The 26,658-nt window shown below is 45.3% G+C and overlaps 1 protein-coding gene across 7 annotated transcripts in view; it reads left to right on the forward strand.

Moving 5' to 3' along the window:
- Positions 1–6,429: 6,429 nt before the first annotated feature.
- Positions 6,430–26,658, forward strand: part of agrn (agrin) — a 262,280-nt gene continuing 242,051 nt past the window's right edge. For 6 of the 7 annotated variants that reach the window (XM_052059668.1, XM_052059671.1, XM_052059670.1 and 3 more), the window contains exons 1-2: positions 6,430–6,936; positions 9,053–9,314. In XM_052059668.1, the coding sequence (XP_051915628.1) occupies positions 6,736–6,936; positions 9,053–9,314 (463 nt within the window). In that variant the 5' untranslated portion in view covers positions 6,430–6,735. The remainder of the gene's footprint in view (positions 6,937–9,052; positions 9,315–26,658) is intronic. The other variant, XM_052059673.1, reaches the window with a different exon arrangement.

Consider the following 26,658-nt stretch of genomic DNA (forward strand, 5'->3'; position numbering starts at 1 on the left):
GACTGCTTGGAGTGGGTGCCTCAGAGCGCACCTGTTGGGGACTCCATCATTTTGCTGGGTGAATGGTGGAGATGGGGTAGTGCTGACCTTGACTCGGGACATCTTGAGACGGTAAAGGCAATACTTTAAAGACCTCCTCAATTCCACTGATACGCCTTCCTTGGAGGTGGTAGAGTCTGAATGACTCCAAGGTGGGTTCTCGTATCTCTGAGCTCCTCAGTGGAAGACTGGAAGGCTGTGAGTCGTGACCTAAAGAACAAGATCCTGGATATTTGCGAGTACATCTGAACGTACTTGCGAGTATATTTGAATGTACATGCGAGTACTTTTGAACATATTTGTCAATCAAAATATTTTTTACTCCACTTGACAGGTCCATGCTTCTGGAAAGAGATTTTCTCTATACTTATGCGTTTTTTTAACTCATTATGGCAGCGTTATACCATGACCAAGACATTTAGCATTCTGTCATGCGCATGTATTGGTAAGAATCCGTTCACTTTCAAAATAAAATATTTTTTAGCATGGATAATAAATACATCGGACGTGCTTTAAGTTTTTCTTTTTCATCTGAGCAGCAAAGTAATGGCCCATAGCACTGTACCGGTCCGCGGCCTGGTGTCACGTCGCGTGCTCGCCAGCAGGTGGCGGGTTCTCCCACCGCCTGTTCGGCACACCTGCCCGTTATTTCGGGCTGATTACGTGCCTTTATTAGGCGACTCCTGCAGTCATCTCACTGCCGGAGAATTCCTTACCGTGCCATTGCTCTCTATTTGCTATTCTCGTCGTTCGACCATTTCTCGCTGCCCTATTGCCTTACGGCCTCAATCTTCGCTTACTTCATATTGTGATCTAATTGTTATCTCGGTAGTTCCTCGCCCTTTATCGTTTCGCGAGCGTTTTCGGTTGTCTTCCTTATTTTTCCTGGTCCTTATTTGACCAGCGCTTTCTGTTACCGTTTTCCCTGTTCGGGCTCCTTTTGTTATTTATTAAAACCCCTTTGTTCTCACAAGATCTTTTCGTTGTCTGCTTCTCCGGGGATCCACCTCGTTTTTTTCTGTTGTGCACGAGGCGATTTCTCATCGCCTCGGGCTCAACGTGACAGAATTCTCCGGCCACCATGGATCCCGCAGACGCCGAAAAGATCTTGTCCGCTCTTGCTCGACAAGAGCGGCAAATGAGTCAGCACAGCCAAGCCCTTACGGAACTCAACGGCGCGGTCTCCATGCTGGCTCATCGGTTCGATGATCTCGAGCCTCGCCTTATTCGGGTGGAGGAACGAAGACCACCTTCCGGGCTTCGTCCTACCATCCCGGGGGCTCCCTCCTCGTACCCTACTATGTCGAGGGAGCCCTCGCTTCCACATCCCCCTCGTTACGGGGGTGAGCACGGGCAGTGTGGACACTTTTTACACAACTGCTCGCTCGTTTTTGACCAACAGCCGTCCTCCTATGCCACTGACGCCGCCAAGGTGGCTTATATCATGAGTCTCTTGACAGGTCCGGCGGCATCGTGGGCAATCGCGACCAGCGACGCTAAGCCGAATCTCCGCACCTCCTATCCTGATTTCGTGGCAGCCTTCCGTCGGGTGTTCCACCATCCCGTGCGGGGCAGAGAGGCGGAGGGGCGGCTGCTCGCCCTGCAGCAGGGAAGGCGTTCGGTCGCTGACTACTCCATCGAGTTCCGGATCCTGGCCGCGCAGAGCGGGTACGACGATCGGGCCCTGTGTGGACTGTTTCGCCGTGGCCTGAACTCATTACTCAAGGACGAGCTGGCGACCCGCGACCACAGCACCGATTTGGAGGAGCTGATCGACCTCGCCCTCCTTATGGACAATCGCCTGAGGGAGCGAGGCCGGGAGCGTGGAGGTGATCGGTATCCGTCCCGCCGCACCACGTACCGTGAGGAACATCGTGGGTTCGGTGATCACTCCCGGGACGAGCCGATGCAGCTGGGCGGCAAGGACGGTGGTGTGGAGGAAGGAAGGCGCCGTCATCGCGACCATGCTACAACAAACGGCGCCCAACCATCCCCCCGCGCCGCAACCAGCCATCCGGGATCGTCTTTCCACGCTCCTCCCGAGTACTGTGAGTCACGGCCCCGCGCGTCGCCCCCCGAGTCTAGGCGAGTAGACAAGCGACCAGGACACCCCAATAGACTCGAGCTCGAGGCGGAGGTATTCGGCGGTTCCCGGTCAAGACGGGTTCGGGCCCTGGTGGATTCGGGAGCAGATGACTGTTTAATGGACACTAATCTCGCGTCCGAACTGGGGTGCTTTTTAGAGGAGTTGGTTGTGGCGAAGCGGGTGCGTGATCTAGATGGGCGCCTCCTGGCGGTGGTAACGCATCGAACGGAGCCGTTAAAGCTTTCGTTATCCGGTAATCATATTGAGCATCGCCGTTTTTATGTTATGCGGTCCCGGAACGCCCCGATCATCCTCGGTTTACCCTGGCTTCAGACGCATAACCCGGTGATCTCATGGGCGCGCCCCGCTATCGATAGCTGGAGCCCTTATTGTTACCAGCACTGCCTGCAGTCAGCCGTCGGGAGGCACGAACGCGTCACGCCCCCCGAGGAGATCTGCCTTGACGGAGTGCCGGAGTGCTATCGGGACCTTAGGGAGGTCTTTAGCGAGGATCGCGCGCGCTCCTTGCCCCCACACCGCCCCTACGATTGCGCGATAGACCTGCAGGCGGGCGCTCCGTTGCCAACCTCGCGTCTGTATCAGGTATCCCATCCCGAGCGTGAGGCGTTAACGGAGTATATTAACAGCTCGCTCGCTGCAGGTCTCATCAGACCATCACGCTCACCGTTAGGGGCGGGTTTCTTCTTCGTGGGGAAGAAGGATAAGTCCCTACGACCCTGCGTAGACTATCGTGGATTAAATGAAATTACAATTAAAAATAGATACCCGCTACCCTTGTTGGACTCCGCCTTCACTCCATTACAATCAGCCACAATATTCTCAAAATTAGACTTACGCAGCGCTTACCACCTGGTTCGCATCCGAGAGGGCGACGAGTGGAAAACCGCGTTTAAGACCCCCCTGGGCCATTTCGAATACCTCGTCATGCCTTTTGGCCTCACAAACGCACCTGCCGTCTTCCAGAACCTCATTAACGACGTGCTCCGGGACATGATCAACATCTTCTGTTTCGTTTATCTTGACGACATTTTAATTTTTTCTCGTTCTCTGCATGAGCACCGGCAACATGTTCGGCTGGTGCTACAACGTTTGCTCGAGAACCGGCTCTTCGTCAAGGCAGAAAAGTGTGAGTTCCATGTTCCCGTCATCTCCTTCCTGGGGTTCATTATAGAACAGGGCAAGCTACGGGCGGACCCCATTAAGACGCGTGCGGTCACTGAATGGCCGGTCCCGTCCAACCGTAAGGAACTGCAGCGCTTCTTGGGGTTCGCCAACTTCTATAGGCGTTTCATCCGTGGTTACAGCCAGGTGGCGCTTCCCCTAACCCGCCTTACTTCGACCAAGATCCCTTTTAAGTGGGACCCTGCCGCGGATACGGCGTTTGCTCATCTTAAGGCGGCGTTTACTAGTCCCCCGGTACTGCAACATCCTGACCCTGACCGCCCTTTCGTCGTAGAGGTGGACGCCTCGGATTCAGGGGTGGGTGCGGTGCTGTCCCAACGCTCCCCAGTCGACCAGAAGCTGCACCCCTGCGCCTTCTTCTCCCGTCGACTCAGTGCCGCCGAGTCGAACTACGACGTGGGCAACCGGGAACTGTTGGCTGTGGTCACCGCCTTACAAGAGTGGCGGCACTGGCTCGAGGGGGCTAAGGAACCTTTTACCGTGTACACGGACCATAAGAACCTCGCCTATCTCCGCTCCGCGAAGAGACTTAACGCCCGTCAGGCCCGGTGGGCCCTCTTCCTCACCAGGTTCGACTTCGTTCTCACCTACTCCCCCGGATCTAAGAACACTAAGCCTGACGCCCTTTCCCGGCTCCACGAACCTGCGGGGAGGGACCGTTCCCCGGAGACCATCCTCCCGACCCAGTGCATAGTGGGGGCCGTCCAGTGGGAGATTGAGCAGCGGATCCTGTCCGCCCTGGTGGGGGTGCAGGTGCCGGCGGGGTGCCCAGCAGGGAGGCTGTTCGTGCCTCCTGCCCTCCGTTCGGAGGTCCTGCAGTGGGGACACGCATCCAAGGTGGCGTGTCATCCCGGGGTGAACCGGACTGTGCAGCTCGTCGCCCAGCGTTTCTGGTGGCCGGAGCTCCGCCGCGACGCGACGGAGTTCGTCAAGGCCTGCACCTCCTGCGCCTGCGGCAAGTCGTCGCATCAACTTCCGGCGGGACTGCTCCAGCCGCTGCCCATTCCTCCTCGCCCGTGGTCTCACATCGCCGTGGACTTCGTCACGGGCCTACCGCCTTCCCGGGGCCGGACGGTCGTGCTCACGATCGTGGACCGCTTCTCCAAGGCCGCTCACTTTGTGCCCTTGTCCAGGTTGCCGTCGGCGCTGGAGACCGCCAACCTCCTCATCCAGCACGTCTTCCGTCTCCACGGCATTCCGGCGGACATCGTGTCAGATCGGGGGCCCCAGTTTGTGTCCCGCGTCTGGAAGCGGTTCTGCCGGTCCCTCGGAGCTACGGCCAGCCTGACCTCGGGGTACCACCCTCAGTCCAATGGACAGGCTGAGCGCGCCAACCAGGATCTGGGGGCGGCCCTCCGCTGTGTTTGTCTCCACCGTCCGGCCTCCTGGGCCGACCACCTGCCCTGGGTGGAATATGCCCACAACACTCTCGTCTCCTCCGCTACAGGCAGATCGCCGTTCATGACAGCCTACGGTTACCAGCCACCGCTGTTCCCGTCCCAGGAGGGGCAGGTGGAGGTCCCCTCCGTGCAGCACCACCTTAAGCGGGCCCATCACGTGTGGAGGGAGGCCCGGGCTGCGTTGTCCCGCACTGCGTCCCGGAACCGGCGGATCGCTGATCGTCGTCGGCGCCCGGCGCCCTCATATGCGGTGGGAGAGAAGGTGTGGCTGGCTGCGAGGGATCTTCGCCTGGCCGGCTCGTCTGCCAAACTGGGGCCCCGGTTCGCTGGCCCGTTCGAGGTCGAGGCCGTCATCAGCCCCGTCGCGGTCAGGCTCCGGCTGCCGCCCTCCATGAAGGTCCACCCCGTGTTCCACGTCTCCCTGCTCAAGCCTGTGTCTTCCAGCACCTTGGCGCCCCCTCCCGCTCCGCCGCCCCCGGTTCGTGCCATCCTGGACTCTCGGCGCAGGGGCAAGGGCTTCCAGTACCTGGTCGATTGGGAGGGCTACGGGCCGGAGGAGCGGCAATGGGTGCCTCGCTCCTGGATCCTTGACCCGTCCCTTCTGCGCGACTTCCACACTGCTCATCCGTCCAAACCGGGTAGTCCGCCGGGAGGCGTCCATTGAGGGGGGGGTACTGTCACGTCGCGTGCTCGCCAGCAGGTGGCGGGTTCTCCCACCGCCTGTTCGGCACACCTGCCCGTTATTTCGGGCTGATTACGTGCCTTTATTAGGCGACTCCGGCAGTCATCTCACTGCCGGAGAATTCCTTACCGTGCCATTGCTCTCTATTTGCTATTCTCGTCGTTCGACCATTTCTCGCTGCCCTATTGCCTTACGGCCTCAATCTTCGCTTACTTCATATTGTGATCTAATTGTTATCTCGGTAGTTCCTCGCCCTTTATCGTTTCGCGAGCGTTTTCGGTTGTCTTCCTTATTTTTCCTGGTCCTTATTTGACCAGCGCTTTCTGTTACCGTTTTCCCTGTTCGGGCTCCTTTTGTTATTTATTAAAACCCCTTTGTTCTCACAAGATCTTTTCGTTGTCTGCTTCTCCGGGGATCCACCTCGTTTTTTTCTGTTGTGCACAAGGCGATTTCTCATCGCCTCGGGCTCAACGTGACACCTGGTGGTTATGGACTACTTTTTACAGACCCATAATACATTGACATGATTAATAATATATTTAGTTATGTCTTTTTTTTTTCAACATTACATCAATACTTGAGGTCAAAATGACATGACGCGCCATAAAAACTCTCACCAATTAATATGAACAAGTCACTAATTCATTTTTGACATCATTTTATCAGCTCACTTGAAAGATTTAATGAGAGAAATATCAAATGCATTTCATTTGCTTACAGTCGACTGTGCAGTTTTTGTCATCATTATTGATCGTGTAGTATGGCAGTTGTTTACCGATGCAGCTCACCTCCTGCAGCTTTCTCGTGACTTTTCTTCTTAATTGACACTTTTGAAAATGGTAAGGGCATCGTCTCTGCGACTGGGGGCGCCCTTGATCAACCACTTGACTCGGCCATCCCCTGCAGCCCCCCCTCGGAGGACGCACATTGACACGCTTGTGGGATCAGCTATTCAGATTGCATGCAAATCCGTGTGTGAGAGGGGGAGAGAAAAGTGCTGTTGCATTCCTCTAGAGAGAGAGAGAGAGAGAGAGAGAGAGAGAGAGAGAGATAGAGATCCCTCTTCCCCTTCCTCCTCGTTCCTCTCTCTTCCAGCCGGCGGCGGCGGAAAGCAGATTTTCAACCTGGTCATAGATGCGCGGAACTGGGACTGCGGAGTGCAAGAGACACGGGTAACCGGTAGAGAAGTTGTGGAGAGCCGCCGGACAAAATTCCAACCCATTCAAAACCATTTGGAGTTGTCGCACACTCCGGGTGGTTAATATTAGAGATTAAATCGATAATTTCCCAAGAAAAGTTAACTTGTGCAAATTTGTGCGGCGGTCATGAGTCCGCAGCGGAGATTCGGAGGCGGGCGGCCAACGCTGCTCCTTGTCGGGCTACTGGCGGTCCTGTTGCGGTGCTGTGTGGCCAGTTGCCCGGAGAAGGACTTGGAGGACCGCGAAGAAGAGGCCAACGTAGTTTTGACGGGCACTGTGGACGAAATCATAAATATGGACCCGGTGCACAACACCTACTCTTGCAAGGTGAGTTCGTCTCCATGTGGTTTTTGACATTTGCAGCTTGCAAGCCAGTACACCTGCTGTACGCCCCCCAAAAATTACAAAATCGAGCTTATGCAACCATATCGCCACACTTCGTTTAGAACCTGACAGAACAAATTCTTTGCAATGCATTGTCACACAATTGGAAAAGAAGTGGTTTTCTTTTCCACGAGCAACAGATGAGACTTGATAAACATGTGAAAGCAGGCGGAATAATTGACATTGTACAGGAAATCAAAAACGGGCATCTGCTTTTTTGCGTGGTATGCTACAAATACATTGAGTACCGCTGGACCCCCCAAAAAAAGGTTCCGAACTTTGATCGACCCAACAATTTGACCAACTCTACATTATTTCATATCAAAACACCCCGATTTTTTTTTGGGGGGGGGGGGGTGTTTTAAACAAAAATGGTTGATTTATGCAAAACAACCCAGAAAGTTACGTCAAATTGAATCAAGGAGCACATCAGTCCAATTGTTGACCAAAATGTGTTTATTTTTGACAGGGCAGTGGAGCGTCTCATATGAAATCCCCCCTTGAGGGATTGCAACCAGCATAACAAATTAAAATATATATATTTATGTCACTTATTTTGTGGAAATTATTGATAGGAAAGAAAAGTGTCTTTTTTTAAAAAAGACCAGCCTTATATATTAAAGAAGACTTTCTTATGCTTTGTTTTTATTTGGTCACCAATGAATAGATGTTCAACAAATTGCCTAAAGCAGTTTCCAGCTTTAGGCAATTTGTTGAACATCGACAAAATTTTTTCACAAAGGCTTTTTCACTTCATTGATCAACTGATACAATTAGCACCATACTTATCATCATTTCTAGCCTTTGCTAATGTCATAGAATATGTATTTTAGTATGGCTCCCGGTGGCCTCCTGATCTTAACATTTAAAATCAAAATATTTGTGATAGATTTTTCTTGAAGCAAGATGAAGGAAACCACATTCTCCTACATTATGCCACATGAATTATTAATTCATTACTCTAAAGTGTTAGGTATAAATGTGGGTGTCAATGATTGTTTGTCTGTATGTGCCCTGTGATTGTCTGGCTACCGGTTCTGCGTTTCTGTTACGTCTTACCCAAAATCAGCTGGCTAGCCTTCAAATAAGGGCAAGCGCTTTAGAATGTGTATGTACTGTATGTATGTATATAAATCTTATATGTATGGCTGCATGTATATAAGTAATAGTTGTTGGAATAGGCTGTAATTGGGATTTCTATTCAGACGTGTATGAAATTTTGGCTGCAAATATTGAGTGTGGTCCTTAAAATAGCGTTAGAGAACAATGCACCCTGTTCCTGGTGCTTCGCTTTGGACGAACAAGTCGTTCTCTCTCCCCATTTCGTGGGCACTCATTGTGTAACTTCTGCACCGCAGTAGACTTGTGGTAGACCACTCTATAATCTGTCAAAATAAACAACCTTGTTTGGTCAACTTGCCTTCCGACTCCGAGTGAATGAGCTGACTAGATTAGAGGCACACAGTTCTCGCACCGGAGACAGAAACCACCACCAGTAGCTAAATTGAGACGATTCCTCCAAAATGAAAATGGCCCTTCTGTGACGATTCATTCATCAAATCTCTTGCCGCTTCCTGTAATGTCTCACAATTTTTGTACTCCAGTGTATGCCTACGCTACTAAAGATTTTTCTGGATTCCTAGTGGATTCAAATAAAGTTTTTTTTATTGTATCACATTGAAGGAAGCCCCAGGATACTTTGTTCAGAGAACACGAAGCAAAAGTTTTATTTGGGTCACCTTTGCGTTTTTTTGTTTTGTTTTTAAAAGTAGAATTCTTTCTTCAGTTTTGAATACCTGATTATTATTTTTTTTTTCATAGATGCAATGCCAGTCACATTTGTGTTGCAATCAAACAATTTCTGTAACACTTAACAGGTTTAATGGCATACTCCTCGTGAGCAAACCGCTATAGTTCTCCCATCGTTGAGGGCTGCTTTTTCCAAACCGCACACTTCAGATCCTTCTAAATATGTTCAATACCAAATAAAACAGGTCTCTTTGCAATAGTCCGCTATTTTGTTCTGAATTGTGTTTTCCTGTCCTCTTTTAACCAATAGGTCAGGGTGTGGCGCTACTTGAAAGGAAAGACCACCATAAACCGTGAAATCCTGTTGGATGGTGGCAACAAAGTGATGATCGGTGGCTTTGGCAACACGGGAATCTGCGACAATCAGGTTGCCACGGGTGATACTCGCATATTTTTTCTTAACCCTGCCCCGGAGTCGATGGGGTCCGAACACAAGAATGAACTGATGCTCAACTCAAGCCTGATGAGGATTACGTTGCGGAACCTGGAGGATGTGGAACACTGTGTGGAAGGTAAGCAGAAATGCCAGTGAAATGTGATGAATGGCAAATTCTAAAAATCGTTTCTTGTCTTTGAGTTTTATCTGTCAAATCTTTTTTTTTTTTTTTTTTAAATAGACTGAAAGCAATTTCTGATCACTTAAAACTGCAAAGATTTCAAACGCTGGGCTCTGTTTAAATGATATAGCTTCAAAATTCCAGACTCTGTTTCCCAGAATTTTATGAATTGAGGACACCTGAGTCATTTTCTGAGCTTTGTTGCTTTGGAGGTGGGTGTGCCTGACGAACACCTGAAGGATCAGACTTCCGTGGTCAAAGAGTGATTCCCGACCTTTACACTCGATTGCCTTGCTATTTGAAGTCAGGGGTTAAACAGTTTGCCATTTATAACCTTGTAACAGAGTAATCTCCGTCATCCAACTTTTTGCCACGGCTTCGCACCATTTTCACTTCAATAAATTAAACATTAGCTCGCCGTGTCACAATTTGCTTCAAAGTTAATTTCCGTTATGGAATGAACAGTGTACCCATGAATAATACGTATTGCAAGTTCATGAGTACGCTTGCCACCTGAGCCCACCCCATGCCAGTGGGAAGTGAGCTTTCCGCTGTTTAACTTTTACTCTTTGCAGCTGTTCAAAGTTTGGATCAAACTAAAGCGCCGGGGGGGGGGGGGGGGGTGACTGGGGGTGTTATAGGTTAAAAGGGGCCCCATTTCTCACTTCAGATGTGTGTGTGTGGTTTTATTTAAAGTGTTGTTGGTTCAAGTATTAAGTTGAGTTTGCCTATCCTGCCAATGATTCCCTGTGCTAGTATTACCCCTCCCCCCCCCACCCCCCTTGCTGATATGGAGTGAGTAGCTTGGCTACTGTCATCCATGTTTGTTTTGGCCCTTTTATTTGGCACGGTTTACTTGGCAAGCACATTTTCTCATGTCGCCGTTCGACTGGATGAATACACAGAACACTCCCAAGAATGGTTAGATCAATGGTTAAAAGTAAGTGTGCTTTTTTTACACTTACAGTTCACTTTCTCTCCTCCAATTGAGTTGTTTGGTTTGCAAAGTTAAATCTGAGTTGAGTCCTTTCATGCCCCAATAATGAGAACCTGTAACCTGATAAAATGATAGGTTGTCCACCGTAGTATCTGCTGTCCCTGAAAAGGTTCAGGTGAAAATATGATGACCATGCTAAACCTAAGATGTGTTTAACGAGTCAACAGTCTCATCTGTTTACATTGTATGTGGTCATTTAGCATTGGTGCAGCCCATCATTGGGTTCATTTCTCACCACAACTGAACAACACCAAAGTTGCTGCTGGAAGGTCCTTCATAGATTCGGTCCACAAATCAGTCTGTGGAAAAAAACAAACCAAAACGTGTTCACACCTGACCGTATGAACTGTATCAAAGTAAAAACAAAATTGAAGTTTGATGAAAATAAATACGTGTCGTTCTAGCATGCCGAGACAGCATTGTGGTCTCAACATTTAAAGGTTCCAAGACTTCATTTATCATGTTCCACTCTGCTTTTCAAAGTTCCACTAAGATTGACATGTTTGGCTCACTATCAAATCTTTATAAATTGGCCCAGATGTTGACATGCCTCCGGGTAGGGGAAATGGACTTTCAGGCTAGTTTTGGTCCTACATTTTAATGAAACGTTGGATTGGATTGTTTGCAACCACCACCAGAGATTGGGGTGCTAGCAATGGGACAAGACTCTACCTGCCACCGAAGTCATTGTGCACTCCCATGCTTTCTCCTCATTCTTGACATGTTGGATAGACTCCAGAATGCCTGGCAGGGAGCTAGACTGGGAGACATGTCCTCAAGAAAAGGGCTTTGTGTGAGATACTTGACACTGGCAATTTGAGAATTCAGGGGAAGGAAGAGGAAATGTACATCTACTAGTATTCGCCAACGACCAATACCTAAAAAAAGCGCGTTGAAAAGTGGGATGGTTATAGGTGGGGATCACTTGGGACTTTTTTCTATCAAGAGTCTGACACAGTGGAGAAACAAAAGATTATTTCTGTCTTCCTATTTTTCTTGTCTTGATAAAGAATGTGAGAGAGGGACCAGCGTTTTGTATCATTCGTAATACGTACTCTGTATGCGGAAAGGAGCATTTTTCCGCTCAGTCATTCGATCGCTACGATCGGGCTCCGCAGTGATTGTGTCAGCCGGGCTTACTGAGATCGCGGCGGGGGTCCTGATTTAACAGCAGGTGGTCCTGCTTAATGACGTGCATGCAGCCAGGCCTGCGGAATTCTTCTCGAGGTGGGTGGGGTAGAGAACTTGGTGAGTCAAGCCCCCTCCCCTCCATTCCGTTCGCTCTCCCTGTGCCTCTGCTGCTCCTTCTGTGAATGAGTCTCGGCCTTTTCCCACTGTTTGTGCAAGGTGGAGGCGCTGAATTGTCTGGAATGCATAACCTGCTCGAGCCACCTGTCTACCTTTTCCCTATATCAGAGGAATAATAGCAAGCACTCTGTTTTAAGTATGATATCCAGTACATTTTCTTGAATAACCACATTGCCATTCATTCCTCTGTTTCTGTTTTAGTTTACTTCGCTTCAGTCATTCTAAGGCTACAGTTATGACATCTTTTCATACACGCATGTACAGATATACGGTAGCTAGCACATGACTTCTTTCTAAGAGAACATTTGTGTGTAGAATTCTAAAGTTGCATCCATATGAGATCCATATTGTCATCCCATCAATGCCTATACGAGCAGATATTTGGTTGGGATAGCATCAGAATTTAAAAAATACTACATTTCAGTGGTTGATGCTTACCAAAGAACAATTGTTTGGTCATTTATTTCTCCTCTTTATGTTACGAGTCAAAATTGGATGTTCATACAACTTCAGATACCCTGCATGAGTGAAGAGGAAAAAGTATACACTCAGAATTTCTTTTCAGTCGTTGATGTGATAGTCACACACTTAATAAGTCATCATCACAGCAGCACTATAGACTTTTTCGACACAATTCTAACCTTTTGATGAGCTCCTTTTTTCTTTTGTTGCTCAACTCACTGTAATTTAAACATAAAACTATTGTAGAAAGTAAAAGGTGTTGCTATCCAGCAGGGGAAGCCTCTCCTCGTCTCCTGTCTTATTTTATCATGTTTTAATTCCAGTGTTCCTCACTGTTGGTCTGACCACACTGGGAGCTGTGTTGATCTCTGGCTGTAGGGATGCTGCCATGAGGGGGGTCCTGGCTCGGAGGGTTGGGGGGTCTCCTCCATCTTCTTGGTTTGGGATCACCCCTGTGGTGGGGTCCCTGCGGCTGGAGGCTTGGCTTGGCTCCTGGTGAGGACTGGAGTAGAATTGTATTTATTTATTTATTTTTCTATGGTGGAGGGATAATACGGGATTGAAAAGCCACTCCGGCGTCACCCGCTAGTGTGACATTGCTATATAGCTGTTGATTTGATTGTGTGGCAAATAAACAGCAATCATCACAATGATGAGGTTGTTTAGATTTAGCAATACATTTGAATGAAAAATCACTTTTAAACTAATTTTTCAGTTGACTGTTGGGATAATCGATGGAAAATTTGACTCTAAAAGTATCCAATAGTGACAGCCTTAGCTGACAGTATTTACCTACCAAATTTTATTGAAAAATCCAGCTGTACGATGACCAGGTGTTTAAGACCAAATAGAAAAGCTTGAATAAGGCCTCCTGGACATTTTCAACCCAGTTTATCTCACTAACCTAGACATTACAAAAAGGACATCAAAATATTCATTCATAAATATATTCATTCATTCATTTTCCGAACCGGTTGATCCACACTAGGGGTGCTGGAGCCTATCCCAACCGTCTCCGGGCAGTAGGCGGGGGACACCCTGAATCGGTTGCCAGCCAATCACAGGGCACACAGAAACGAACAACCATCCACGCTCACACTCACACCTAGGGACATTTTAGAGTGTTCAGTCAGCCTACCACGCATGTTTTTGGAACGTGGGAGGAAACCGGAGCACCCGGAGAAAACCCACGCAGGCCCAGGGAGAACATGCAAACTCCACACAGGGAGGCCGGAGCTGGGATCGAACCCGGTACCTCTGCACTGTGAAGCCGACGTGCTAACCACTGAACTACCAAAAATTATTAAAAAATAAAAATAAAATAAAAAATATAATTAAAAAGTGTGACATGACCCGTTTAAAAGCCGATAGACTCAAAAGGAGTAAGCTCTCTCAATTACATCCATGGCTGTTTTCAAGACTACCAACGTGTAAAGTGCAAAGTTAGTTGAGGTCAATGTCCCTTTTGAATCATTTTATAAGTGAAGAACAGGCAAGTTGAAACGCCCAAAGTGATTCTGGGCAGTCACTTGGATGTACAGTGACCCGGAAAAGTCCCTCCTGTGTCTGGTGCATAAAGGAAATCAGAGCAAGAGTCTGCATGAGATTTGGACTCCCTCTGGGCAACAGAATTCCTGTTCCCGGGTTACATTACTAAAGCAGGGCAGCTGCCGTGGCTCTTGCGGCTCTTTACTGTCATCACGCCAAAACCATCAGATTTAGGGGGAAATTGTTTTGCTGGAACACCCAAGAGATCGTAGAAGCCCACATGGAATTTGCATTTCGAGAACCACTACTATCAAACTATCTTTTTTTTTTTTTAATTAAACAATCAGAGGATCCCACAAAATAAGTACTTGGTAACCAATTATGACTGCAATTACTTGTTGCCAAAACAACTACTTCACATTTCTGCATATATATATATATATATATATATATATAGGAAGCGCAGCAGACCTGACAGTTGGGAGTCCCACTTTTATCAACAAACACGGGATGGCTGGCTTGTTTGGAGTTCTTCGGACGACACCTCCGTCTCTGTGACTTCCTTTCCACCCACTCATCCGTCCCTCTGTCAATGAGTTGTCATGGTGAATCCACTTTGAATGCCATGTTTTCTTCCCTTATCACTTTGCCTTACTTCCAACTTTCATTCGTTATCTTCAGTCATCCTCTCACATTCTTTAAGTGACCTGCACTTGTGCACAATGTCATCAGTCCTCTGATTATGACATCCGATGAAACGCGTTGCTTTCAGCAGGGATTATAAATAGTGAATGGAGGAACACTTTTTGTGTCATTACCTTTTAACAGATACTAACTGACTAAGCAACCTGGTGTGAACTATATTGAAATTGTACGGGGATATGTCAAAAGTAAACATTACACGTTTTAGAAACATAATCTGCGATGGCATTTAACATACCGTATTTTTCAGATTATATGTCGCTCCGGATTATAAATTGCACAAGACAAAAAATGCATAATTAAGAAGGAAAAAAAATATATAAGTTGCACTGGAGTATAAATCGTATTTTAGGGAGAAATTTATTTGATAAAATCCAACGCCAAAAACATGCATGTCATCTTGAAAGGCAATTTAAAATAAAAATAAAACTAGAGAACAATGAGCACATCAGTGTAGGATATGCTGACGTTACATGACGCTTAAACAATGAACTGTGAATGTGCCTGGTATGTTCACGTAACATATTAAGAGTTATTTAGACAACTATAGCACAAAGAACATTCTAACAAATTTGCCAAACCATCAGCGTCACTCCAAATCATGAAATCCAATGAAATATTTATGCTCTGTTTCACTTTTAAACAACTTCGCCAACTCCGGTGGAAGAAGATGCAGCGCTTCCTCTTCTAAGTCACTTACGTCAGAGTCATTGTCAGTTGTTTTTCTCAATTACCGCCAACGTGGAACGTGTATCAACACAGGCCGAGAGCACCCTCTTGCGGTTAATGTGAAAATAACATTGATGTGTACAATGTGTTAACCATTTCACACATAAATCGCTCCAGAGTATAAATCGCACCCACCGGCCAAATTATGAAAAATACTGTGATTTATACTCCGGAAAATACGGTAAATTTATACTCTCTCTTTGCGTCTTCAGACAAATTCTTAAATGAACATTTCTTCTGAGACTTAAATCAGATAGGAACTCAAACCAATTCCCCTTCCCGGGCCAGTGCCTTCCAGACTCATGGGAGGAGCTTGTTCTGCCCCGTTATGTTGTTTTAGCCAACACTAGCAAGGACATGATGGCTTTCTGAGTCAAACTGAGATAAGTGGGAAAGCATGTGTCACCAACTTGACCATGTCCCTGTGTATACACACACACACACACACACACACACACTGACGTGACATCTCATGTGGTGGTTCTCGAATAAAGGCACAACGAGCCAAAAAAAAAAAAAACGCACACGAAAAGTGAATTATCAGGGATTCAGGTTGTATAGTGCTGATTTTATTGCTGACACTAAAATCAAATCTGTGTTTATTCACACATACAATGTGAATGTTTAATTTATTCAGTGTCTTATGAGCAGGGCACCACTACCTTTTGCTGTGAAGTTGGTGAAGATTGACATTACTGCTCGTGACACTTGCAGAATCTTGATCAGCTCCAATTTACATGAAGACAATGGAGAGAGTGGAGAAGCAGTCTTTCTCGTCGCTTGGTCTTTTTTTTCCCCCTCCTTGAACCAACCGCTCCTCTTCCTTGTCCTTCTTCTGTTGGCTTGTCCTGAGCAAACCCTCCCCTTTCATTCTTCTTTTGCTAAAGTGATGTCTTAAAAGAAGGGGTACAAAAGATGGAGTCAGTAGACTAAACTAAATGTGACTGAGCTTCATCAGTGATCACAATGGCGAAGCTTTTCTGGAGATCAACAGCACACGTTGCTTTACATACCCACACGTTTAAGATCTTAACAATATATTTGCTCGTGACCCGAGGACTTGCCACGGCAATGCCTGTAATGTCATATTCAAGCCTTGTGACGAAGAGACTGATCCATATAATTTGACAACATGGCACCTCCTCGTGCTCAAATACATCCCAGATTAGGGTGAAGCACTCCAAACTAAACTGTTCTCATCTTTTAACAAATTACAAATCTCATCAGCCTGTCAGGGGGCACTTGTGCTTTTCAAAATCTGTAATTAGTGTCAGTTTTAATGATGTATGATTTGCAAGAACGGATGGGGGAAATGTGTTCCTGTTTCAAGCTTTATGTGGTATATTCATTTTCCTTCAGACAGGTAAAACGGGGCAGGTTGAGAATGGTTTGTCAGTCCACTTGAGCGACATTTCCTTCAAGCAGTACAGTTGAGCTCTCCGTGGCATGGGAACTGTAATCCACAGTAGTCAACGCTATTTTGGCGGAGGGGTGAGGAGAATTTGAGATGATCATTCTCTCTCCCACCGGTTACTGTAAAAGGTGACAAATAATGTAAAGGTTCACAATTAATAGTTTGGTAACCGTTACAATTTAAAATGCTGACAATAATGCCAACCTCATCACGTGAGGGAATCCTACAAGTCATTTGTGATGACATTTTGCTTGCACCTCTGCTGAAGAAAATGCAAAGTGTATTTTCTCTCTGCGACATCGTAGTGTATGTGCTTCAAAATGTTTATGGTTCGTACTTAGATGCTTGCATTCTTTTAGTTCATCGCGAGATCACCACGAAATGATTGATCCTTAAATCCACCCAAGATTTCATGGTTGGTGGGTGATTTTGAGAGATTGTGCAAAGAGGAATTGTTGAAGATCCTTTTTTTCTGTATTCTCCCATCAAACATTATAGGTGGAGATTAGGTGCTGTCTTGTTGGCAAAAGGGGGTTCGACAATGTACTTTGTGTTGACATCAGGGGCGCTATTCATTGTTGAACACATGATTTGATTTGAAGAATTATTCATCTAAGTGGTATATATATTTGTTGGGGTACTGTAGTTTTTTTGCACAAGATTTAAGACTGTTGAAATGTTGCACCTTTAGGCCGTACAATGATTTTTTACCTTCCATGAAAATGTCAGCAACTTTTATGTTGGACATTTTGAAACCAGTCATCAACGTCACCACGACGGGGAATATCACACTTAATGAGATTGAACATGCTCAATAAATTGAGATTACAGATGTGAACAGAATTTGCAAACAGTGACAATTTTCACATTTTAATAGCTAGTTTATTGGCAAGGATTAAACGGTGAGTTGTCATTGTCTGAGTAGTTTTTAATCAAACATGCCCTTTACTCTTACCTGATCAAACTAACGCAGCAAGGCAGTCACATATCACCACACATGCAGTCTACACAGGTTTTCAAAATTATTTAGTTAAACATGGCCGAAATCTATCTAAACCTTACCGATAGACTGCGGCTCACCTGCGACTGAGTGAGGATAAGTGATATCGGATGGATGGATGAACTAGGAGAAAAAGCTATGTTGTCCAATGTGCTTTGTGTCTGCCTAAAAGGTCGGGATTTCAGCCTACAAAAGCTCCCCTTGGAGATAGGAAAACATACAGGAGGCTGTATTTGTATTTGTAACTTTGTATTTGTAGCAGGTCAACCAAAGCATGTGAATATAAATTGCTGTTTGACCTTCTCAGAACCGTTATCAGGTCTCGGTTAGGTGCTGTCCAAAAAAAAAAGTTTTGAACTGCTTGTTGGGCAGTATTTGAATTTGCATGTACCTATTTTATGTTTTTGTCCATTTGACATTCGTGCACCGTTAAAATCAGAAGTTATTTATTAGTTACTCAGTACTTGGATTTTTTTTTTTTCAATGAAAATAGTAAGTACTAACTCAAGTCATTATTTGGATTAGGACTTTTTAATTTGACTTGTCACATTCTTGTAAATTAACTGTGCACTTATTTGCGTACAATTTAAATAATTGGTTACGTGGAGAAACTTCATCTTTGTATCTACTTATGTGCAACATAGGGCAAGGCATACAGAACAAGCATTCACAGTTGGATTGTAAATTATTACCCGCACTCGGCTTCTCCCTTTTCAGTTCAACATAGACAAAAGCTTGGAGGCCAGTTTCTGGTGGGTTGCGGGGGGTTGGGGTGGAGGCCACAGCGGCTGCTGTCCTTTGTTGTTGACTTCTTGTCTTTTTCAAAGCGTTCCCTCCCAGCCACCTGCCTGCCATGGTGACTCAAAACTCTAACGGTCCTGCGCCGCAGATTTAGGAATATCGTAATTGGTTCAAAGCGGCCCTTAATGGATGGGGTTACAAAAAAAATGTAACGGCATCCAGGGCATACCGTCAAGTTCAAGGAATGAGGAACTGTTGGGAGGGACAGTGACAGGTCTACAGAAGTTGTGTATTGTTGCAAAGCACTCATCAAGGCAGAAAGGGTGAGGTGTTTGTCGTGGAGGTGTACAACCATTCTTGCTCTACCATAGTTAGATTAGCCCTCTTTGCGACACGTAGACAGGTGACTTGAGCTAGGGCGTTGTATCGCTGTGGCCTCTCTCTCGCTTGGCCTTCCTAATCTTCGGTACTCTTGGCAAACCTACGAGTTGAATCCAGTTAAGACCACGGAGTCATCAGTAAAATAAAGTGTGTTTGTTCATGCACAGGTTTTCACTGCTCGCATTGGGTACACCCAGTGGAATCTAGGTCACATATATTGTTATATTGTTTAGAACAGTGGTTCTTAACCTGTGTTCGATCGAACCGCAGTGATTCGGTGAATCAGTCACCGGGGTTCGACGGAGACTGCGCCAAGGAGGTTAAGCCACAGCCGGACTCTACGTCATTTAGTTATGACACGCCCACTTGGCCCTCACTGGCTGCAGATGATCACACTACATTGCTCGTCCAATCAGTGCTATGGGAAATTTAGTTCGCTCAGTAGTCACTTTGTGACTGTCATTATAGTACTTCGTGTGATTTAAAAAAAAAAATGTTTTCACACTTGCTACGTCGAGCATAATATACTGCACCACACAAGTGATCCCTGAATTTAATGGCAATTGACGGATGAAGTCTGATGTGGGCAGACCCTTTGTACACAAGTTTTACCTTTTAGGGGACCACGTGGACAGATGAGATTTTTTTCGCCATGCACACACCTGAGGCCATTTACTATCCAAACATGCATAGATGCACTTATTTTGAGATGAAAACGTGTGCTGTGAACATCAGCACCTTCTAAACCATTCCATTTCTTCAATCCATTCTCTGTCCCGATTTTGCTCACAAGTATAGCGGGTGAGCTGGAGCCCATCCCAGCCGACTTTGGACAAGAGGCATCGGGCACCAGCAGAGGCACTATTGATACAGTCCATTTAAAGTCTTGTGAAGAACATGATGGCAGATTTGTGAAGGTCACAACACTCATGCACACCTCCTCAGGGCTGCAATGTTACAAACTGGTGTTGTCGCATGAGTTCATCAAGTTCAGAGAGGAATTCTCACATCCCATGCAAAATTGTATTTTACAAATAAAGTGATTCATTGGTCATTGATTGGTTATGAATTTTAAATGCACATACGGCAATGTACGTAAAGCTACGCCAGATGAACACAACAACCACAAAATCCATGACTTTTTGACATGTTTCTGTGAGTGTTTTTTGGGGGTGGCAGCTTGTTACTTTGCAACATGTCAAAGTCATTGCCACACTGTCAATGTTTGTAATTCGTTGTTGTGCCTGCTCCATTCCATTTGTGTCCGCTCGACCAAGGCATATTTAGTGATATCTGAAATGTGTATTTTCTGAGTGCTACATTTGGGACCGTGTCATAATATTCGGGTGGGTTCAGACCCAGAAAGGGCTTGACTGTCCTCTGGGACGCATACAAAAATGACACTCACCCGAGCATACTATATCTGGACCATTCTGGGTTACGGAGTAGGCCTCTCCTGTTGACAGATTACCTTTGGGGATTTCATTCTAAATGAGCTGAAATTATTACTCTCAGTCAAAAGGGCCTTTCAGAAGTCCCTTGCAAAGTTTGAGCCGCTTCTTTTATGTTTGGCTTTTCTTTTGTTGGCTTGCGGAGCGTAATGTGACACTGGAAGTGACAGGCTCTTTTTTTTTGTCCCCCCTCAAAATCAACCAGCTCTAGTGGAGAACAATTATAATGGTGATGGAGTGTGCTTGACCACAGAAATGACATGGGTGTATTTTTCCATTGGAAATTGAAACTTTGATGTTCTTTTTTGGCACTCTTGTTGAAATCAGTAAGACTGAGGCTTCTTCAGCTCAATTAAACATGGCAATCTTTTTTTAAAAAAAAGAAAGTTTGCAATTATCAAAAAAAGTCATCCATCCATCCATCCATTCTCTGGAGGCTTACCCCCCATCGTCAGAATGTTTCGGTCTGAGCTGACAGTAAGTACATGAATAAATATCGCGTTTTGAGAACTTGCCACTCTGGGATAGAAGATGACCGTTTTGGTTCTCATAAAATTGGTTCACTGCGGACGACATGTTCAAACATGCCAAATACACTGAAATCCATTTTTGTATGGACAGGCTTATTTTTAAGAAACCACTCCGCCCGATGAAAAACAATCAGAGGCAGAAGGTGTGACTGGTGGAATGCTGAGTTGAGGTTGATGAGCCTTGCTGAATTTATCCACTTCCCAATAGCAATACAAGTTAGTAAGAAAATAGTAAAAGTATGGATTGGACAGATGCTGATACTGAACACGGGTGGTCATGGGAGCAGCCTGTCTGAGGTGAAATTAGCAAAATATGTGCTCGGCAGGTAAGTTTATCACCTGTTTGATTTTTGATTCGCTGGGCATCCCAAAAAAATACAACTTCAAAACGCTAACATTTTATGTTATATTAACACTCTGTTCCAAATAAATACAGCGAACAATGTAGCAGCTGTGGTAAATGTCGGCTTGCGCATCTTGTGTATGTCAGTGAGTAAGCAAATCCAGGAATTGTGTCCTCCACTGAACCGACCACAGAAAGCAGGGTGCAGTTCAGGGTAATGGCGTCTTGCTCAAGAACACCACAGGTGAGGGTCGCCGGGGTTGTTGGGCGTGGATACTTCATTGCTGCCTGTCTGTCCATACTTGACGAAACTGACGTCTTTGCTCGCATTCTTCTGCCGGTCCGTGACCACTCATGTTTGTTCAAAGATACAAAATTATACAACTATTGAAGATTACAATACATCTCTGAGCAAAGTAAACTTCATCAGTACAAGAGTCCTTTGTTTTTTTTCTCTCCTTTTGTGGTGACTTCAAGTAGCAAGCTTTTTGTGTCTGGAATGGTTCTCCACTTGATTAAGGATAGCGAGGAGGCCCGCATGGCTCTGGCATGTCATCTTTTTTCACACGAACCATCCCCAGGATTTTGTGCCTTGTGAGTGAAAGAGGCAAACTAACATCAATTAGGTACGGAAAATAAATCAATCATTCCAATAATTTGGGGGAAACCAGCGACCACATAAAAGCCATGTTTCATTTAATTTAATCTGCCCTAATTCTATTGCAATTGGATGTACAGGTATGTGTCCATCCTGTGTAAGATTACATTTAAAACTTGGTGATGGTACACCTTGAAAAGCACAGAAATGCAGCAGATTTTTCTGGATATTCCTTGATGGGTCAGGCATTAGTTTTGTCATGGCAAGGCAGGTGAACTCCTTGTGACTGGCTGCAAGGAAGCACTTTCCACAGAAAATTTATTCCCCCACTGCCGCTCATTTTGCTGTTATAGCGGTGGAGGTTGAATCTGCATTTCAGACGCACTAGTACTTCCTAAAATCCTAACACAAAGTCAGACATCAATTCTCGGCAGCAGTGCTTGAACGTAATCTTGTTCATTCTCCTTCCAGAGTGTGCCATAGCGTTGACAAGCAGGTAATATTTCCAAAAATCTATTGAGAAACATGGCAAATGGAAATAGTTGGTCATGACAAGATCGTCAGCTGGAAATCTGGCCCCGTCTATGGCACAGACGCTATTGTTAATGACAAACGTTTTGGCGGAATTGAAACGGAATGTGGGTCCTAATGTTTATCTGCGCTTACACAACAGCTCTGCTTAATGTTGAACTTTGGTAGCGGCTACAAAGTGCTTCTTTTGCTCTTGTAACTTCTGGTGAACAAACTATTTAGATACAATCAATGAAAAGTCACATTCCATAATATGTCCTCTCTTTAACTGTACTTGTTTGTTTGTTTTTTGGCCTATTTTTCAACTCAAATTGTATATAAAGACCCAGCCAGTGCCACCATTTACCTGTGTTACGTATTTAGATCCATGGTCAAAAATAGAGCAACCAATTAGTAAAGAAAGTCTCAGGCTATCTTGGGTTTGTCTCAGTTTAAGAAGGAGAAATTGGGAACTATGACATCTCACAGTTAGCACAACTTAGCACTGACCTCCAACATTCTTTCTCAAAGGATAAATCAAACGTTGCTGTCTACACTCAGACATTACATTTTTTGGAAAGCTGTCATGTGACCTTGATCTCTGAGAACTACATGAGAGAACATTATTCAGTATTTGAAGACAGTCAAGTGAGACACAAATAATCTCTGCTTTGTGAGTGCTCTTTGTGCATTTGCAGTGTGCAGGAAACGCACACAAACACAAGGTTATCATCAATATTCCCTGCTGGCCTTTTAGCCATCTGCAAACATTGTTAATATACCCGATGCGATGGCTGTCAGCCTCCCCCAAAAGGCCTGTTAGCAGTTTTCATGCACCCTCAGCCATCCGGACTATTTCACCTGAACGCTAGCCAAATGCAAACAGCCCACTAAGTTTTTTTCAGCCCCAATGTTATCTGTTAGCCTTTTTCCAACTTGGGAAGGCTCTGCTCTGTTGCTCACATATGAAGGAAGTGTTGGGGAAATCTTGAGGAGCGTTTGTTGAGCATGAGCTCTCACGCTAGAAAAGGGGGGTGGGGGGGGGGTTATGGTGGTCTAGCTGTCTGGCTTGCCCTTTGTTCTCCGTAATGACCTGAGCGTGTAAAGTTCGCCACAGCATTCAGGGGACATTATGGATCATTTTACCTGACGGCGGCTGTTTCCCTCCTGTTCATCAGCCTCGGAGGAAAGGAGATGTAGAAGTTGCACTCGCCTTGGCAAACACAGCTGCCTTTTAGAGATCTTGTATTGCATGTTGTCTCCAAAACTGCTATAAAGTAAGCCCTTTGTTTGAATGGTAGCAGTGTTTGTAATATTGGTGAATCTGGTGATGTGGATTAGGCATGGTATGGATATTTGAAAAATGTCAATTGACCAATTGATCATGAAGTCATAGGTTCTCATATGAATTGCTTTTTAGTCAGGTTCTTCAAGGCGAAAACTAGTTGAGATTATATAAACCGTACCACTGCTGTTTATATTCAAGTACTGGGAGTGCACAGCACATTTTGAATACATTTCTCGAAACTCAAACGTTACAACTTGAAACAACTGCATTTATTGAAACCAAACTCACTTCTGGTTAGCACCCCATAACTTTTTAGTTTAAAATAGCAATGCATTTTTTTTCTGCTTCACATCAAGCAGTGACTTATGTGGTCAATGTATCATTAGCAATAATTTCTAATTAAATTACATTGCAAATACGCTTATCAATTGCAGGGATGTGCAGAAAATTGCTAGACCCATAAAAAGAAAGGCCCTCTTTTTCTTTTGTTCTATTCATCTCAGACTTATTTTGTTGATAGTCAAATTTGTGTAGTTTGGAGTTTGTTAGTCCTTCAGATGAAGACCATGCCAAAAAACATTTTTCTATAGGGACAAAGATTCAATTTTTTTTATCCCACCAGTAATAAATTTGAACTTTGAACATGTTCCTTGAACCTACTACCTACCTAATCTCTGTCCCATTGTTTGTAAAGCTTCGTCTGAGTTCCCTCATTTAAATACCACATGATCTTCGCTTGCTTGTTTGCTTTTCAGAAGTTGTTTAGACCTTGTCTATTGAAGCACAGGCTCAGGCCCTTATTCAAATTCAGCATCCAGCATGTGGTCAAGTGCTTTACCTGCCCCGGTTGCTAAGGAATTGGCACTTAGCTAATGAAATGCCTATGGCTGACCGGGAGCACTTGATTGTGCTGAGACTGAGAGAGCGGGGCCAAGTGAGAGGGAAATGGGAACTGGAGCAAAGTAGCCAGAGCTGGGAATCGGCCAATGTGAACACTAAGCACATAGCATAGAAATGCAGCAAAAGAGAGGCGGATGTTCGGGGGCTGCAGGAACTGGCACATATTCATCACCTGAGCATGGGCCTTTTGGGAAAATGCATAGCAAAAAAATAAATTAATCTATGATGTCATCTTCTGGATTTGTGTCAGTAAGATACAATTTTAGGAACAAATTACAGATTTAAACCGCATAATGTTTCCTGAGTATGAAGAGCAGTAAATACTCATTACCTTCAGAGGCATATAACCATTTCAACTCCATGACCTTAAGGGCTGTCACTACCTTTGACCTTTGCACTTACTTTATGAGCCCTGTCCTCAGATTCTATCTCACCATGTCCCGGCTTCTGAGTGTTGCATCCTCTTGCAGCAGCAGCCGGGATGTTTAAATGTGCTCTGCAGTCTCACAATAAGTAACAGCAGGTGAGCATTGAAACCTGAGGATACAATTTAGTTGTGTGTGCACGTGTGTGTGCACCTCTGTTGACTTTTCAACATTTCTCAAATTCCTTCCTGCATTGATGGCTTTTGTTCTTTTGTCGTCACGTGCCAGTGCACCGCCGGTCTTTTTCTGGTGTAACTTTCAACTCTGCATTGTCTTCATCACTCGGATAGAATATATGCAATGTGTGGCAGTCACGGAGGAATAGATTTGTCGGAAATGGGAATGGAGCACAAACCGAACAACGTGACCTTCGGTATCGCTGACATCTTTCTCGTTGGTTTCCAATAGGTCTGCAATGAACAATTATTGTAAGAATCAATTATTTTTTTCAATTACAAGTATTTTGTCAATTAATGAATCGGATTTTTTTAAAAACTGTTTGTAATTTCCAACCCCATTGTTACAAAAGATTACATTACTGGTTTGATCCAGAAAATAGGCAAAAACATACGGTGCATCATTGTTTTCCAAAGTAAAAGTAATGTTTTAGTTTCGTTCAACACAAAGATAATCAGTCCATTCTATATCCATCCATCCATCCATCCATCCATCTGAAACACTTAATCTATTCGAGGGTTGCGGGTATGCTGGAGCCTATCCCAGCTGTCTTCGGGCAGTAGTTGGGGGACATCCTGAACTGGTTGCCAGCCAATCGCAGGGCACATAGAGATGAACAACCATCCACGCTCACACTCACACCCAGGGACAGTTTAGACTGTTCCATTATCCTGCCACGCATGTTTTGGGAATGTCGGAGGAAACCGGAGTACCCAGAGAAAACACACGCAGGAACGGGAAGAACATGCACTGTGAGGCCGTCGCGCTAACGGTCGCCTCCCCGCCCGCGGGTCTGCTATTCCCCATTCAGCAAAATGTTCTGAACTCAAATGTTTGCTCCGACGGATGCCGACACTTTGATGTCCAACACGAACTGATAAACCTTTTAAAGCCACACACCCTCGTAATCGATCTCAGCTCAGGTCAAAATGCCAGCACAGGGGTTTTTTTTGTGTGTGTTTCTTTTGCAACAGGAGGAAGTCAGAGCAAGTATGATGAGGAAAGTACAAGACATGTGGAGTAAATCAGTCCAGCTCCTGTCTGAAGAGGCTGAGAGGGTTAATTATGCAGGCCCATAGAGAAAAATGGAAGTTAGCTTTTTGGCCATAGTTGGTGGTTGCAGCAGCAGCGGCAAGATAAGAGCAATGCCTGGAAGTATCAAATCGAGTCGCAAATTTCACCAGGATTTACTTAGCGTCTATTTTATTACAATCTTACATTATTTTTTGGTTGTATGTAGAGGCGGTAGCTCTCCCCAACTTTCCCCAAAGTTGCTGCAGGGTCTTGTCCTTTTAAGCACAAAGCAAGGAGATGGGAACTGACTTGCAACTAAATTCCTGTTCATCCCATTGTGAAGGTGTTGAATGTGCTTGAGGTCAGGGCAGTGTGAAGATGGAGTAGGCATGTTTTGTGCACACTCAAGTCCTGGCCTTGCTTTGTTCATAAATGCTATATTGAAACGAAAATTGCCTTACCATTACTCAAAGAACAAAGCAGTTCAAAATCGAAACTCAAAAAAGCATGTCATGCAATTTGGCCCGAGGGTGTTATTCAATGTGTGTATGAGAGAGAGTTAGTTTTTATTTCTAGCTTTTGTTTCAAGTGAGAAGAACAACAGCTCGAGGGCAGGAGGATATTTTATTGCTGTGGGTTGCAACAAAACCACATTTAGTGGATGCTAACAAACTTTTGAAACCCGCTGCTGTGCTTTCGGGTATATTTCTGCAATACTGAAAAGGAAAAAAAAAGATTGCGGTCAAAATATCTGACCGTCTGCAATATGCATTGCCACAGTCGATGATGATGTCACTTTGTAATGAATTCAAATATAATTTTTCTTTTTGGGGGGGCAGTG

Source organism: Hippocampus zosterae, chromosome 2 (assembly GCF_025434085.1).
Source record: "Hippocampus zosterae strain Florida chromosome 2, ASM2543408v3, whole genome shotgun sequence".
Classification (NCBI taxonomy): Eukaryota; Metazoa; Chordata; class Actinopteri; order Syngnathiformes; family Syngnathidae; genus Hippocampus; species Hippocampus zosterae.